The sequence below is a fragment of the Dermacentor albipictus genome, chromosome 2 (assembly GCF_038994185.2).
Source record: "Dermacentor albipictus isolate Rhodes 1998 colony chromosome 2, USDA_Dalb.pri_finalv2, whole genome shotgun sequence".
Lineage (NCBI taxonomy): Eukaryota > Metazoa > Arthropoda > Arachnida > Ixodida > Ixodidae > Dermacentor > Dermacentor albipictus.
The window spans coordinates 110,833,244-110,848,671 of record NC_091822.1 but is presented as its reverse complement, the minus strand read 5'-3'; the positions used below and the strand labels follow the sequence as shown (position 1 = coordinate 110,848,671).

The window sequence follows — 15,428 nt, the reverse complement described above, 5'->3', positions numbered from 1 at the left end:
GGGGGTCTGCTTTGCCTTATTTTGTTGTTGTAAATAAGGACGTTTACGTATTCTCTTCCTCAGCTTAAGCTAACGCGAACGAGAGTGTGGGACCTTTTTTTTTTTTTTTTCAAGAGCACTCATATGCTAATCCGTGCTTTTCAACCTTACTTGTCCCTTCATTGCGACAGATAGTCGTACTCGAGTATATCAGCAGTTCTTTACATGCCGTACGTGTGGGCGATCTCTCGATTGGGCAACGTATAGCGTCTGTTCCCCGAAATCCGCGTGCCACTGACCGCTCGAGAAATAGGATTCTCCGTGCGTCCATGAGAAAGCTCTCTGGCGTCGTCGTCTCGTTCGCAGGACGTACACCTATGGCATATAGTAGGAAAGCTCCACCGAAGCGAAGATAGACGAAGTGAGACAGACGATAGCAAAGTAAACCTGCGCACAGAAACACGAATCGTTTTCACCAACTGGCCAGGCCCATTTTCTCTTTCTCTCTCTCACACTCTGGCCAGCAGCCTTCCCCCGTGACGTGTATTACGCGTCCTAATGGGAGCCCCGCGGACGGACTTTGGGACCGGACGTCGTCCACGAGTCCGTGGCTCGCGCGCAGGGTCATTAATAACGGCCCCACCGGCGTCGCCTGTCAAAAAATGGAATTCATTAGCAACGCCGCCCCCCCTCCGCGGCCGCGGAGAGCGCACATGTATCTACTGCGAGCGTCCGGGTGCGTTGTAGGCGCGGGTCGACCGCATAAAAGTGTATGACCAGGAGGCGAGGCTTTCGCAGCTGCGCTGTGGTTTGTCTTCGCGCAGTGTTTGCTTGCGTCTCTCTCTCTCTCTCTATTTGCAGTATATAGTATGTATATGGCCGAGGCGAGGACCATTTCCTTCGGCGAGCACACGAAATAATTTCGCAGACGCCCCAGCATGTTCGCAGTCTCATTACAAGGCTCTCGCGAAGCCTGCTGCGTATGCAGTTGCCGACGTTTGGCTTCAGCTCTTTTGCCACCAGGGGGATCGAGTGCGACTGTATGTGAGGGCCCACCGGCCTCGGTGTCTGCAGGTTGAGTGAAAGAAAAAAAAAAAGGTAAACGCTCTTGTTTACTTTTTAAACAAAAGCTCTTGTTTTGTAAACGTTTTTGTTTTGTCTAGGGTGTCGTGATTTCATTGACAAAAGTTAGAGCAAGGCGGGGGAAAAGGGATCATAGGATGTATAGGCGCTACTTAACTGGTGGAACGAATTGCTTCCTGCAACCTCTCTGAAATCGCGTCGACTGGGCCAGGAATGACCCATGGTCTTTTCTACAGCTTATTCGTTCAAGTATTTCTCTCCCTGAGCTTTGTGCAAGCGGCACGTCGCCGCCCGTATATAGGGCAGTATGTCTTTGTCGCGCTTAGTGATGATCGTTAATCGCTTTATGTATAGTATAAAGTCGGCGTTTGCCGAGGGAGGGTGCATGCGTGGCGTGCACCGTCGTCTAGTGAAGGCTAAAAAAAATCCCGAAAGCGAGCTTAGATGCAAACTTCATTTCTTTTTGAAATTTTTGCTTTACTGACTTAAAGGGCCCCTGAAACGGTTCGGACAAATTTTGTAGACGCGTAGGGTACAGCTTAAGTAGAACATTCGCACCACAATTTAAGTGAAGCGTTACGTATTAATGGAGCTAAAGCGATTAGAAGTTACCCTCCTCCCCAGCCATGCTTTTCCTCCTCAACTCGTTCGCCGAGCGAGCGGGGCTAAGCTCCGCCTTCACTGGTCCTGCGTCACGATGCGACGTCACATCGTCCACTTCCGGTTGTTTTGAAGCCCGCCCCCGTCCGCGCGAAACCTCTCCGCTAGCCGCTTGGCTGTCGACCCCAAGCGAAAGCTATCGAAGCAGCGTGCGTTGCGAGCATTCTGTCGTAGCGCCGAACGTGTCTGGTATTCCGTTAGCCACAGGCAAGCTGGTCGTATCGGCAAATGACTGGAGGCATAAACTCAAGCTGATGAAGGAACTTTGGCGCAGGCGTACGTGAGCGGCCTGATCAGTCTGCACGGTCCAGACACTTGTTGGCGCAGCGCTTAACCAGCCAAACAAAGCGCTAATATTACTCTAACCAAGTGTAAAACATTTTAAACATTTATAAAAACAACGTGTTGATGATTACACTCCTGCGAAAAATACGCACCAGCAGCAAGAAAAGAATACGCTTCGTTGCTGCTACTGTGTATGGTTGAGCTCTATGCCACCAGGTGGCTGCACCGTGCAGACCATTCACCTTTGCCCTTCTGCTCATCTCGGCTCATCCCGTTACGGCACAGTCAAGCGGCCAGACCCTGTCCCCTTGCGCTTACGTTTGCCCTAATACGGGACTCGCGAAACGCTAGTGCGTTAGTAATCTTCCGGTGTAAAGTGACGACCACAAACGTGCAAATGCTGGCGCCGATCGGATAACGGCAGTCCGATGCGCAGCAGCCAGTTCGCTCGTACGCTGCCCTGCAGAGGGACACGATGTCGCAGCTTGACATATTGCCAGTGGCTACGTTTGCAGTCCACAAGGCAACAAAGTTGCATCATCATCATCATCATCATCATCATCATCAGCCTAGTTACGCCCACTGCAGGGCAAAGGCCTCTCCCATACTTCTCCAACTACCCCGGTCATGTACTAATTGTGGCCATGTTGTCCCTGCAAACGTCTTAATGTCATCCGCCCACCTAACTTTCTGCCGCCCCCTGCTACGCTTCCCTTCCCTTGGAATCCAGTTCGTAACCCTTAGTGACCATCGGTTATCTTCCCTCCTCATTACATGTCCGGCCCATGCCCATTTCTTTTTCTTGATTTCAACTAAGATGTCGTTTACCCGCGTTTGTTGCCTCACCCAATCTGCTCTTTTCTTATCCCTTAACGTTACACCCATCATTCTTCTTTTCATAGCTCGTTGCGTCGTCCTCAATTTCAGCAGAACCCTTTTCGTAAGCCTCCAGGTTTCTGCCGCATATGTGAGTACTGGTAACACACATCTGTTATACACTTTCCTTTTGAGGGATAGTGGCAACCTGCTGTTCATGATTTGAGAATGCCTGCCAAACGCACCCCAGCCCATTCTTATTCTTCTGGTTATTTCAGTCTCATGATCCGGATCCGTGGTCACTACCTGCCCTAAGTAGATGTATTCCCTTACCACTTCCAGTGCTTCGCTACCTATCGTAAACTGCTGTTCTCTTCCGAGACTGTTAAACAACACTTTAGTTTTCTGCAGATTAATTTTCAGACCCACCCTTCTGCTTTGCCTCTCCAGGTCAGTGAGCACGCATTGCAATTGGTCTGCTGAGTTACTAAGCAAGGCAATATCATCAGCGAATCGCAAGTTGCTAAGGTAATCTCCATCAACTTTTATCCCCAATTCTACCCACTCCAGGCCTCTGAATACCTCCTGTAAACATGCTGTGAATAGCATTGGATATATCGTATCTCCCCGTTTGACGCCTTTCTTTATAGGGATTTTGTTGCTTTCTTTGTGGAGGACTACGGTGGCTGTGGAGCCGCTATAGATATCTTCCAGTATTTTTACATATGGCTCATTTACACCCTGATTCCGTAATGCCTCCATGACTGCTGAGGTTTCGACTGAATCAAAGTGCTCGCGAAAAGGCTGAGACCAACTCTGACCGCGGAGCTCTCGTCAAAATGGAGTACGTTGTAGCACAAGCAGACGACACTTGCTGTGTGCCGGAAGTGCTTAAGTGTACTGAAAAATTGTTCTTGTGCATTCTCTTTCTGCTACTTTCTCTTTATAAAAACAAATTAACTAACATTCCAACTATTACGAAAATCATTTGTTTACCATAAAGTTGGAAAAATTATCGATCACGCGCCCTGGTCAGCCAATCGGATAGCTCGCCCCACTGACGTCATATGGGTTATTTCGGCCATATGGGTTGGGGCGGCTTAAAATTCCGCCGAGCAGTGCGCTGCGATCGGCAGCGATGTGCATTTTTAAAACCTTATAATAAATTACACGCTTTACGCAGAGCACTTAGATGTGTCAATTAATGATCAGAAGGATCTACTCTAACGACTCAGTACGTTTGTAGAAAATCGTCAAAAGCGTTTCAGGGTCGCCGCCGCTGTCGTGGGCGTTGGTTACATATCAAATCAAATTTGAGAGCCCCCCCCCTCTCCTCCCCCTCTCTACTTCCACATGTCTCCACTTTTCCTTGCCAAAACTTCTAAGATTGGTCAAATTGATTCTGCATGGTTCAAAGTATAACAGCGCGACTTCTTGAACGAGGGGAAGATAGTAGAACAGACAAAAACGGGCGCTTATCCTTGCCTTTTTCTGTGATTTCGTCGTCGTTTAAGAAGTCGCACTGTTATGTGCTCATAGTCGGATACAACTTTAGAAAAAAGGGGGCGTTTACTCCTCCGAGGCGGATGCACACGAGCATCCACGAATGGGCGTGCACTCTGGACCGACGTCATGCGCCGGACGGCCGGTGACTTCGCCGCTTCGGTCATCTGGGCGGGGCCTCCCCTTTTTTCTAAAGTTGTATCCGACTATAGTTTCCTAGTGGAGATCTATCTAAGTTCACTGCTGATTGATGAATAGCTCCTGCACGAGCATAAGAAACCTAGCCTTATTGTAGTATATATAGACTCTAGAGGGCGGGATCCATATCCTCACTTAAGTGATAGTTGCAGTGTCACTAAACGAAACAAAAGCGTTCGTAGGTGCTGTGGTTATACTCAAGCGGCAGACTCACGTGCAACGTATATACCTGACGTGTACCTATATTTGTAGTAGCCAAGCCCGTCGTTATCGGCTCAACATTTCAGGCTTTGCGACAACCGAGGCGGAATGTGCACCACAGACTGCCTGATTTAAGCGACAACTGTATTTCGGAAACTGCACATATTTCGGAAAGAGGTTCCAAGTGCGCGGGCGTATAACTCGCATACGCGTATATATAGAACGTTAGGTTCCAGCAAGCGTTGAATTAGCTTTATATTGCATTTCTGTATATCCTCAAACGTTTGCGCTATGTCAGTAAGTTACCTAGTTTCTAGGAAAGCTGCAACTATAAAGGTTCTGCGCAAATCTTCTGCAATTAAAATCCGCCAGCGATGAACGGGATCTTATACGTCGACACGTTAAACTGATCTGGTGATCTCGGAGGTCACGCTCTGTTGGTTGCCAGCTTTGAGTCGGAAGTTCGCACCAAGAGGGCGCTCGACGTTCATAAATTGCATGAGCAGAGAATAATGACATTTTGGCGGAACTTCAGCATGGCTTCAGAACAGGTAGGCGTCCGGATGATAACTTATTTGTCCTTACCCAGTGTATTGAAAAATCCAGAGTAGAAAGGAGATCGTTATTTCTGGCCTTTTTAGACATTACAGGAGCGTATGACAACGTTTGAAAAATCCAGAGTAGAAAGGAGACCGTTATTTCTGGCCTTTTTAGACATTACAGGAGTGTATGACAACGCAGACCGGAACATATTGTGGGATATTCTGAAAGGGGAAGGCTTGGGCGAAGATTGTATACAGCTTTTGAAGAGATTTACAGAGAAAATACCGTTTCCGGGGTATGTGGCAAGGTGTAATAGTTCCAGGACTTACTTTTGGAAATGCTGTTATTTGCTTGAAATCAGGGGTACAATCAGGACTCGATGGAAACCAAAGGTCAGTGGAACGCCTCGCATTGGGCGCTCACGGGAAGACTACAGATGAAACTGTACTGGGTGATACGGGCTGGACAAGTTTTGAAGGGAGAGAAGCTCACAGTAAAATTGATTACGAAGAGTGACTGCATGGGGAATATGGAAGAAAGTAAATGGGCTGGGAGAGTTTTCAGGTATTTGTGTAGTAAAAACATTGATTCACAGTGGAGGAAAATAACTAGGAAACCTCCTACCAACAAGAATGCGACCTGTATGGTGAGCAACATGGCAGCAAAGAACGTCAAGTGGAAAGTCAGAGAGACTCAGATAATCTTATGGGTGGCGGCAATGAAAAAGAGACCTGCTATGATTAACTAGTTAACAAGAAATTAAAAGCGATATCAGGAAAGAAACAATTTATCATAACTCAGTTGGAAGCTCATTACTTTTCGAAGCGAGACCAGGGTGCCTTAGAACAAGCACCTATAAAGCGAGGTCTAAGAAGGAAGAAGAAGCATGGGCTTACTGCTGTAAAGCTAGGGAAACGATGGAGTATGTTTCATTGGAATGTGAAGAAACCTGCCCAGCGGTCAATTTAGGCACCTCTGGCCTCCTTGAAGCCCTTGGGTTCAGCGAGAGCCGGGGAAAAGAAAACATGTCCGCAATAGAGATTAGTAAGCGGCGTTTGGAAGATTGGTGGAAGAAAAGTATGGGAATAGCATCCATCCATCCATCCATCCATCCATCCATAGTGCTGACATAGGCTATATAAAAAAGAAAGTGCCAGCAGTGAATGCTCTTGCGAAATCTGAATTCGCCAAACTGAATTTATTTTTTATCTCGAAACGCAACGCAGTTGAGGGTTTTTCTTTTTTTCATTTTCTGTACGCGTCTACAATTCAGGACACATAAAAGGGAGGTGTTCTGTCATGCGAGCTGCCACCGTGTTTTCACACTGGCGTCGCGCCAAGGCCGTGCCATCGTTACGTCGGCCTTCTGGCTTAGCAAAGCGTGTTTCTCAATGTATAACTAGCCCTTTTGGACGCCTTGTAGCCCTAACTGACCACTTTAGCTGTATGTGATGTTTTCATTTAATGCCCCTTTAATTGCACTAGAACGTGACGGGGCGTATCTCGCTCGAGCCTCCGTTTTTTTTTTCTCCTCGCGTTTTGTTTTTGTCTATCATCTGTGCATGGTCCTCGACAAATCGCATGCATTTTCTTTAGTGACGTTTACTGTTATCCTTCCTGCTCTTTCCTTAACGGGAACTATATAACAATGTTAAATTAAACTTTATTGTAAACGAAGCTACTGCAAAAGCCAAATGCCACGCTTACCGCGTGAGGAGATTAGTTAGCCAGAAAAGCTATTTTAAAAAAACTGAAAACTGGACGGCAATGCCTCGGGGTTGTTGCCGCACCAGCTGGCCACGACGCCATGCACTTTTACAGCATATATGTTTGGTTCTACTGGATCGTTTATCAGTAAAAGATTACTGCTTTGCATAAAGGCACCAAAAGCTCAGATTGTAAGCAAGTTAACAGAATCGCCCGTTTCGCCAAAGTTGGCCTACATACGTGGAGATTAACTGAAATTCAGGGCGTTACGCTTGCACACAATCGCAGCGCTGACGTTTAGGTTTACCCTCCACGTTCTCCCCGCCCTATAGTAATCAAGCTTTTTCCTCCAAATCAATGCGCGGATTTGGAAGGACGTTTTAGGAGTTACGTTTGCGCTACTCCTTAGCGTTTCTGAAGTGACTGCGAATTATAGAATGCGATGCTGATGCTACAAAATAATAGTAATAAAAAAACCTATGGGCACTTTGCTGAGCTAAACTGCGACAGGCGAAAGCCTGTCTATAAATGCCTCTGTAGCTGTTGTCTGACCTGTTCTGCGAACGGACCCCGCCGTGGCCCCGAGCATGGGACGCAGTCACAGCCATATGTTTGTCACCGATGTGCGCGCACACCCACGCGCTAAAGCCCCTTCTCCTCTCTCCTCCGCCTCATTCCCAAACTCTCCTCCTCCGCCTTCATTCCTCCTCGTTTCTCCTCTCTTTCACGCTCCCTCCCAGACCGTGGCGCCGCCTACACTGCTCGAGCGTAGCGACGGCGCTAACATACGCTCTTCGCCACTCCGTACACACTTCTCGAGCAAAAATGGCGCTGATGCACGGCGCGAGGGCCCACGTGATGCTATTAGGCCAATTGCGACGCGGCGTCGGCCTCGGCGAGAGCGCGCGAGGAGGAGGCGGCATTCTTCAAAGCGTGGCACTACTTTAGAAAGTTTTGGGGTTTTACCACGCGCATGTCCGCGCTCTCCCACGCGCCCACTCGCACAGCGCTACTGGCATGGCGACTCCTCTCCTTGCTCCCCTCACCGGTGATCACCGATCCTGTTTCCCCCAGGGACTGCGCCCGGACACTCATGAGCCACTAAAGGCTTACGCCCTTAAAAAGAAAGAAGATGAAGAAACGCAGGCTGTGTCGCTTTCAAAAGCAACTCGATACCCTTCATTCTCCTGTTACACCATGTTACAGGATCGTAATGAATCCTAATCAACTGGCTCACCTCGAGAGCTTGCCTCTTCATACTTCTCTTACGATATGATTCGCGTTATGCGATATTATATGGCGATATGAAGACGTCTCATTTCCTCCGCATCTTTTGTGTCCTTCCCCTGGTGGAGACTACAGTCAACCATGAAAGTTACTCTGATCAACCTCACCGCCTTTCATTTCTGCTTTTTCTCCTTCCCCCACTACAGTTGCGGCCGCTTAGCTGTGTCTTGCACACGCGGAGAATATTATAGCTACATGCATTTTTTTCCTCTTGTCTCGGAAGACTCTGTTCTTGCACGTACAGTTCACAAGTAATTGCGAGGGCGTAGCATATTGATGAATGTCTTTGTCCTTATTCTTTATGCAGACCATCCTGAACTCGATGCACAAGTACCAGCCGCGGTTCCACCTGGTGCGGGCCAACGACATCCTCAAGCTGCCTTACAGCACCTTCAGGACGTATGTGTTCAAAGAAACGGGCTTCATCGCAGTCACCGCCTACCAAAACGAGAAGGTGAGCGAACGGCTCTAAAACAAGAAATGCACCGATACCATGGTACCGATGTGACGAATATATTATGCTTAGCCTGCGATAGCGCAGATATTACATCAACGAATCTACCACTCTACATTCGCTTACTATTATTATCATCATCATCAATGTCATCATCATCTCGTTCCTCTCCACCTTGGCGTTCACATTCTTGTTGCGCCTGGATGCGTACTTCTATCTTCATCGTTGCAGTCGTCTACGCATCTCCACACATTTGATTGGTTCAGGAATGTCAGTGATTACTCGTCATTGTTTTTTTCTTTCTTTTTTAATTGGTTGTCATCTCCCGTCATTTACATCGCCTCATATGCGAATCAAAATCAAGAGTCACGGAAAACTATACGTTGAAGACTCAATACCGCCAAGGCATTCCAATGCCCCCAAGTATTGGTCAATCAAAAAAAAAAAAGCAAGCGCAATGCCTATACACGATGCTAACGCGAATCTGACACGGCAGAAACACCATGCGAATGCAACGACAACATGTTATCGACGCGATACGAAAGGGGATACAGGTGGGGTATTTTATTGACACTGTACCTGGCGCGACAGCTTTACAGTGCTTGTCCGGCTACAGCCAATCTATCTGTATGAATCGAACACACGTACAAGAGGGAGAGAGATAGAGAGAGGCAAAGAACTGGAAACTTTGAGGAGATTGAAACGGAGGTAGAACACACTTATTAGGCGCGTAGCTTTAGGCTACACAGGCGTCTTACAGACGGGCCATAAACGAGCGAGACGCTCGAATTACAAACATGCGATAGGCATCTAATACTCGACCACTTCACAGGGTGTATATACTTCCCTGCTCGTCCGCGGGCGAAGACGAAAACGGAGATTCAATTTCTTTTATTTCGCTAAGTGACTTAGGGCAATCGATCGCTTGCGCGCGAGACCGGACGAACGACTTTATTCATCTGGATAAAAGAGAGAGAGAAAACAAAAAGTGGGGAAATCGAAGCAGACGATAACAAGACTGAGTTCCAGCGCGAGCCCTCTCCGAGGATATATAATACCCTGGCGAGACAGGCAGGCCAGAAGGAAACACGGCTACCGATCGTGCGGATAGCCGGGAGAGAGAAAAAATTGGCGAGGACCGAGAGTTTCGTACCTTCGTGATGGAAAAGCGGCAATTAACGTTTTACCGAAAAAAAATGAAAGAAAAGCCTGCAGGGCGTCGGTGCGAAAACGGTGTAGAAGAAGAAGAAGAAGAAAGACGAAATTAAGAGGCACAGAAAAAAGAACTCCCAGTGTATGAAAGCGCGTCACCTTATAAGCACGAACCGGACTCTTGCATCGCAACAATGCGTGCGTTTCGCACGCCATTAATCGCGTCTCGGACAGGCGAAGCGTGCTCGCCTCGGGGTCCCGAGTGTGAGGAATACGCAACTGGCGCGAGACGGACGACGGCACACTCCGTCTTGGCTCCTTCTTATCGCGGTCTTTAGTCGCCGCACTCTGATTGCGCTTGACGACGTCGACGCCAGCCTGTTGCGGTCGCGGCCGCTAAACGCCTTGTGCATGGTGTGCCGGCTGTCCCAGGTCGAACATGACCTGGAGCCACTTGAGCGTGTCTTTGTCGCATGCGGTAATTACGTAAGACACATATTGTATATTGCATACCTCTTCTTTCTTTCTTCATTCTTTGAGATGAGGACAGTGAGGAGGTTAGTCCACTCCACCGATGTTCTCTTTCTTTTTTTTTTACGTTTCCTTTTCTGTCGTTTCTCTCTTGCTTCAGGGAGCAATGGGTGTGGTTGAGGAGACAAGGGAGTCGAATAAAAGCTTATATAATGCGTTTTTTTCACCGCGTATAGCTTCTTTTAACTTTTATTTGAAATAATCTCAATGAGCTTATAATGGTGTTACCGAGAGTATTGGTGCATGTATGTTTGTATGGCGACGTTAGACACGCATGCTGAAAAAAATGAATGATCAGGATTTGTGGGCCACCGAGGTGGGAAGGTGCTCCACACTGAATTCTTTAATAATGCAATGGACTAAATACTGATGGTTCCACAGATTTCCAGTGCTCGTCCGGTGCTGTGGTTGTCCCAAGAAGAGCTAGTACCATCAGCTTTAGGACTGACCACCCAGCGACGTCGACATTTGCGGAACTAGCTCCTACTAGCGCTGCATTTTGTTTCGTCAATCGGGAACCACCTCGACGATGTTCAATCTTCAGTGACTCAAAGGCAGCCCTACAATCTGTACTATCAGCTCTGCGTCGCGGGCCATTCGAACAGCTCGTATTCGATATTAGATTCCTACTCCGTATGCATCACAGGAGAAAGGACACCACCTGACGTTTAAGTGGCTGCCAAGTCACTGTGGCGTCATAGAAAACGAAGACGCCGATAATGCTCTTGAAGACACACAGGAAGAGCCCATACCACTGTCACGGTCCGACGCAGCCAGCTGACTTCGAGTGCTTGCACAGGAGACCACGCTCTCTCTATGGTGCACACCAAGCAGCCAGACCAACCGGAGCAATCTTCAATACCACCTGCCCTCTTTGATGCATATCTGTATGCCAACTGGACTCCGCCGGAGAGAGAGCAGTCTGCTTTATCATCGCTTATGGCTAGGGGAGGCCTTCTTGAAATCTTGCTCATTTCGCATTGGAATGACCGACAACGCTCCCTGCAATGCCTGTCTTGGCGAGGAGAAGCTAGAAGACATTCTGTGCGACTGTCCTGAATATAATGTTCAGAGACAGTCCCTCGCGTCCCTTCTAGCGCACCTTGGCAGTAGACCATTGTCAGTTGAAACGATTTTCACATGTCGCCGACGGAAGACATCGCAGCTGAAGGCGACGAAGGGACTACTTCGGTTTTTGAAAGAGACGGGCTTGGACAAGCGGCAGTGACAGTGATGTCACGTACGACGCAAAAGTGACGGACTGTAAGTGACGATGTGTGTGCTGTGCTATGTGCTCTCTCTCTCTCCTCCCCATCTTTCATCGCCCCATCCCGCTCCCATGTGTAGGGCAGCAAACCGGTAGAGCTAAACTGGTTAACCTTCCTGTCTTTCCTTCTCCACTTTTCCTTTCTTCCTTCCTTAATGCGCTAAATGAAGACCGTGTTAAGGACGGCCCAGCTGAGGTGCAAGTTTTGCCAGCCAGTTGCGAGAGCGGCGTCAAGTTTCTTGGAACGCCACCGTTGCGCTCTATATAGACTCGCCGCCGTTGTGACTGAATGCGATCGGCGGACGAACTATTGTTACTGAGCCCGCCACCGCGGCCCTGGTCTGCCGCGAGCGGGGGAGTGCTCGCGGGAACGTAGTTCGAGGCTCCTTCAAACGCGCCGTCCAAGACTCAAAACAATGGGCGCCCGGCCGCGCTGCGGGGGTCAGCTCGGGGAATAAAAGGCGCCTTTCCTGACGCAAGCCCCGAGTTCTACGAAGTCCGTCTGACGTCGGCTCCGAACCGTGAACCTCGCGCAAAGAAGTGTGTGTGTGAGTGCGTGTGTGTAAGCCGTCCCGCAGAGAGGCGGCTTGTTTACGATGCCTGGACGAACGTTTCCGTCACCTTGGGATCGAGGCGGGACCGAGTGTTTATAAACCGCTGTTGTGCGGCTGCTCATTACTCTTTCTCAAGCAGTCATGTTAGACTGAGGTACTTTCTCTCGCAGTCATGTTAGACTGATGTAGATACTGTAAATAAACCCACATTCCTCGTTCTCGATGAGAAGCAGTCCTTCCCTTCATCAACGTCCTCAGCGTGGATAAGTTAGACGACGGCATGGGCCAGCTACCTTCTAATTCATGCCGGACTCCAATCTTGACAACGGGTTACCAGCTATGGGATTGAGCCGCCAATCCTAACAACCGCAAGTTTTGCGCGGGAAAGGAAAATGGAGACGCACGGTCTCCGAGAAGAATATTCTAAATTTAGCCGTTTTCTTACGTTACGCTTAATTATAAATAAATAGAGGCCGCTTTTAACGCGAGAGAACGCTTGATAAGCCAACGGGTGGCGACGCGCGTCGCCTTTAATTTCGCGCACCAGCCGCTCCGTGACGTCGCCAATGAGTATCGACAGCGTCTGTTGGCCACAGAAAGTTGTCTGTCTATAAAGAACTGTGACATGTACACTCGTGAGCAAAAGTATACGGACAGCGGATTGCGCGATAAAACTGATTTTCTCCTTCGCCTGTGAGTGTAACTTGAAATTAAAGACTGTCCAAATTTGGCATCGCGCATTTTCTAGTACACTCGTCAGTTTCCGTTTATGCCCGTTAACCACCAAGAAATTCAGTTTTTTCGGTGACCCTGCGGTCCGTGTACTTTTGCTCACGGGTGCACTTGTGAAGCCCTGGCAGAGTATCTCGGCACATACAAATCATTATGATTATTTTTACGCCCTATATATACTCGCATATCGTCTCGACCGCGGAGCTAACGTGTTTAAGCTCTCCTTATTTGTAGTCTTAATAATTTCAGATCGAAACAGTTAACACTAACCCGCACATAATTGCCGCTCTAGATTTTCTGTCTCCACCTGGGAGGGATATCTGGAACTCTTGCCTGCGTAATTTGTATCTGTGAAATCACTTTTCTTCTTTTGCGGGAGTGATTTCCGTGTGCTTGAATATGCTACTCTATTTAGTTGCGCATTTTTATTCTTCGACATCCCGACGAGGACGCGCAATATTGTAAATAAATAACTAACTAAATAAATTAATTAACATGTGCAACGTAATGTGTGAGCTTTCGGAAACGCTTGCTGCGTCCAAAGCGATCCAGTTGCAAGAAAATATACTTCAACGTGTCGTGTTCATTTTCTTTCGCAGTCATAATTATTTAGCCTTTTCCCACCAAGCGAATAAAAAAAGGGGTTTTAAAGCACATATACTTTACTAGCTTAAAATAATCTTGTCCCACTTTAGTGGCCCTTTAACGTATCAGCGGAAGGCTGCACGTGGTATTAAATATACAGACCGCCAGCGCCTGTCGTCGGTGCCCCGTGGCACCTCGAAGTGGGGAATGGCGGCGCGCCGTGATGAACTGGATTTTAATCAACGACCGATCATTGCTCCGCTGTGCAGTCCTGAGTGCGCGGCGCGTACGCGTGGCATGGATAACGACCCCGCGTCTGCCGGGCTCTCTCTCTCTCTCTCTCTCTCTCTCTCTCTCTCGGCCGACAAACGCGTATGCCCGGAAGCCCTAACTCGACTTGACAGCTACGTCTCTATCGAGCGCAATTTTTTGCTGTGCAACGCATGACAGTGGAGACTTTCAGCAGTATAACAGGTGGTCGCTTTAATCAAAGAAACGGACAAATTGCCCGAGGGTCACGTCGCAGGTCGGTGATAAAGCTAAGCTGGGCGAACGGGAACTGGAAGAAAACCCTGGGTGACAATGTGTGGTACGTGAGTGTGAAAATGACCCTGAACGTCCCTTGCGGGGTAACGTTTTCTCTCGGTTTATTTTGACAAATATCAGTGCCGTTCTACGTGCCAAATCTGCGATTGTGATTATTAAGAAAGCACGCCCTGGCCTGGGGGGGGGGGGGGGGGGGGCAGTCAAGAATAATTTTGATCACGAGGGGATCTTTAACGTGCTCCCAATGCACGGGACAGGGGCGTTTAGTCCCCATCGAAATGCGGCCGCCGCGGCCGGGATTTCATTCCGCGACCTCGTGGCTTAGCAGTGCAACTCCATATATCCGCTAAGCTACCGCAGCGGATCTCTCTCCCTTTTTTTTTTCTCTCTCTCTCATTTCTTTCTTTCTTCGATCGGGATTATGCTTCACGATGCCTTGTACAATTAAAATGAAATAAAATTCTCCTATCAAGGATTACGGCACACGGAATTTGCCAAACAAACTTAATTCCTGCGACCCCTCGACAATGCAACGTCTCAGTCTGTAAGTTTATTGGCGCCTACCTGTTTGTCGAATATCTATGGTGAGCGTGTACATAGCTAAATGTGACATATCATTTGCGCATGTCCTTGCATCCGTGTCATTCTTTCTTCACGTCCACGTAAGTCGAGCCTCTGGAATTCCGTTCTGTGATTATTCTTTTGAAGTATCCAGTGGACCGGACGCGCATCTCTTCCTGGCCGTATCCATAGTTGAGTGCATTGAAGTGTTACTGATATTAGCAGTACTTGAGTTATCTTCCTTTCGTCTAAGCACGCTCTACAAAGACTGTGAATTGTGTGCCCCCAAAAGTAACGGACAATTAAGTTTATTTCTGTCTGTCTCTTTCCCGATATCTATTTGCGGGAACTTTTTCTTTTTTCGATTGCGGAGGCTCTCGCGCTACTTCCCTTCTACCCGCCGTGGTTGCTCAGTGGCTATAGTGTTAGGCTGCTGAGCACGAAGTCGCGGGATCGAATCCCGGCCGCGGCGGTTGCATTTCGATGGGGGCGAAATTCGAAAACACCCGTGGTACTTAGATTTAGGTGCGCGTTAAAGAACCCCAGGGGGCAGTGGCGTAGCTAGGTCGTCTGGCACCCGGGGCCCATAGGTTTTCTGCCCCCCCCCCCCCTTTGTGTAGCCGGCGGAAAGAGGGCTGTCTTCAGACGTATATAACAGCCCCCCCCCCCCCACTGGCCCCTTGCACCCGGGGCCCACGGCCCCCCGGCCCCCCCTGTTGCTACGCCAAAATTTCCGGAGTCCTCCACTACGGCGTGCCTCATAATCAGAAAGTGGTTTTGGCAC

The 15,428-nt window shown here is 48.6% G+C and overlaps 1 protein-coding gene across 1 annotated transcript in view; it reads left to right on the top strand.

Moving 5' to 3' along the window:
• The window catches only part of LOC139056039 (optomotor-blind protein-like), a 167,697-nt gene that overhangs the window by 86,578 nt on the left and 65,691 nt on the right, over nt 1-15,428 (top strand). Inside the window, exon 3 of the mRNA XM_070533852.1 lies at nt 8,570-8,716. Coding sequence (XP_070389953.1) covers nt 8,570-8,716 — 147 coding nt within the window. The remainder of the gene's footprint in view (nt 1-8,569; nt 8,717-15,428) is intronic.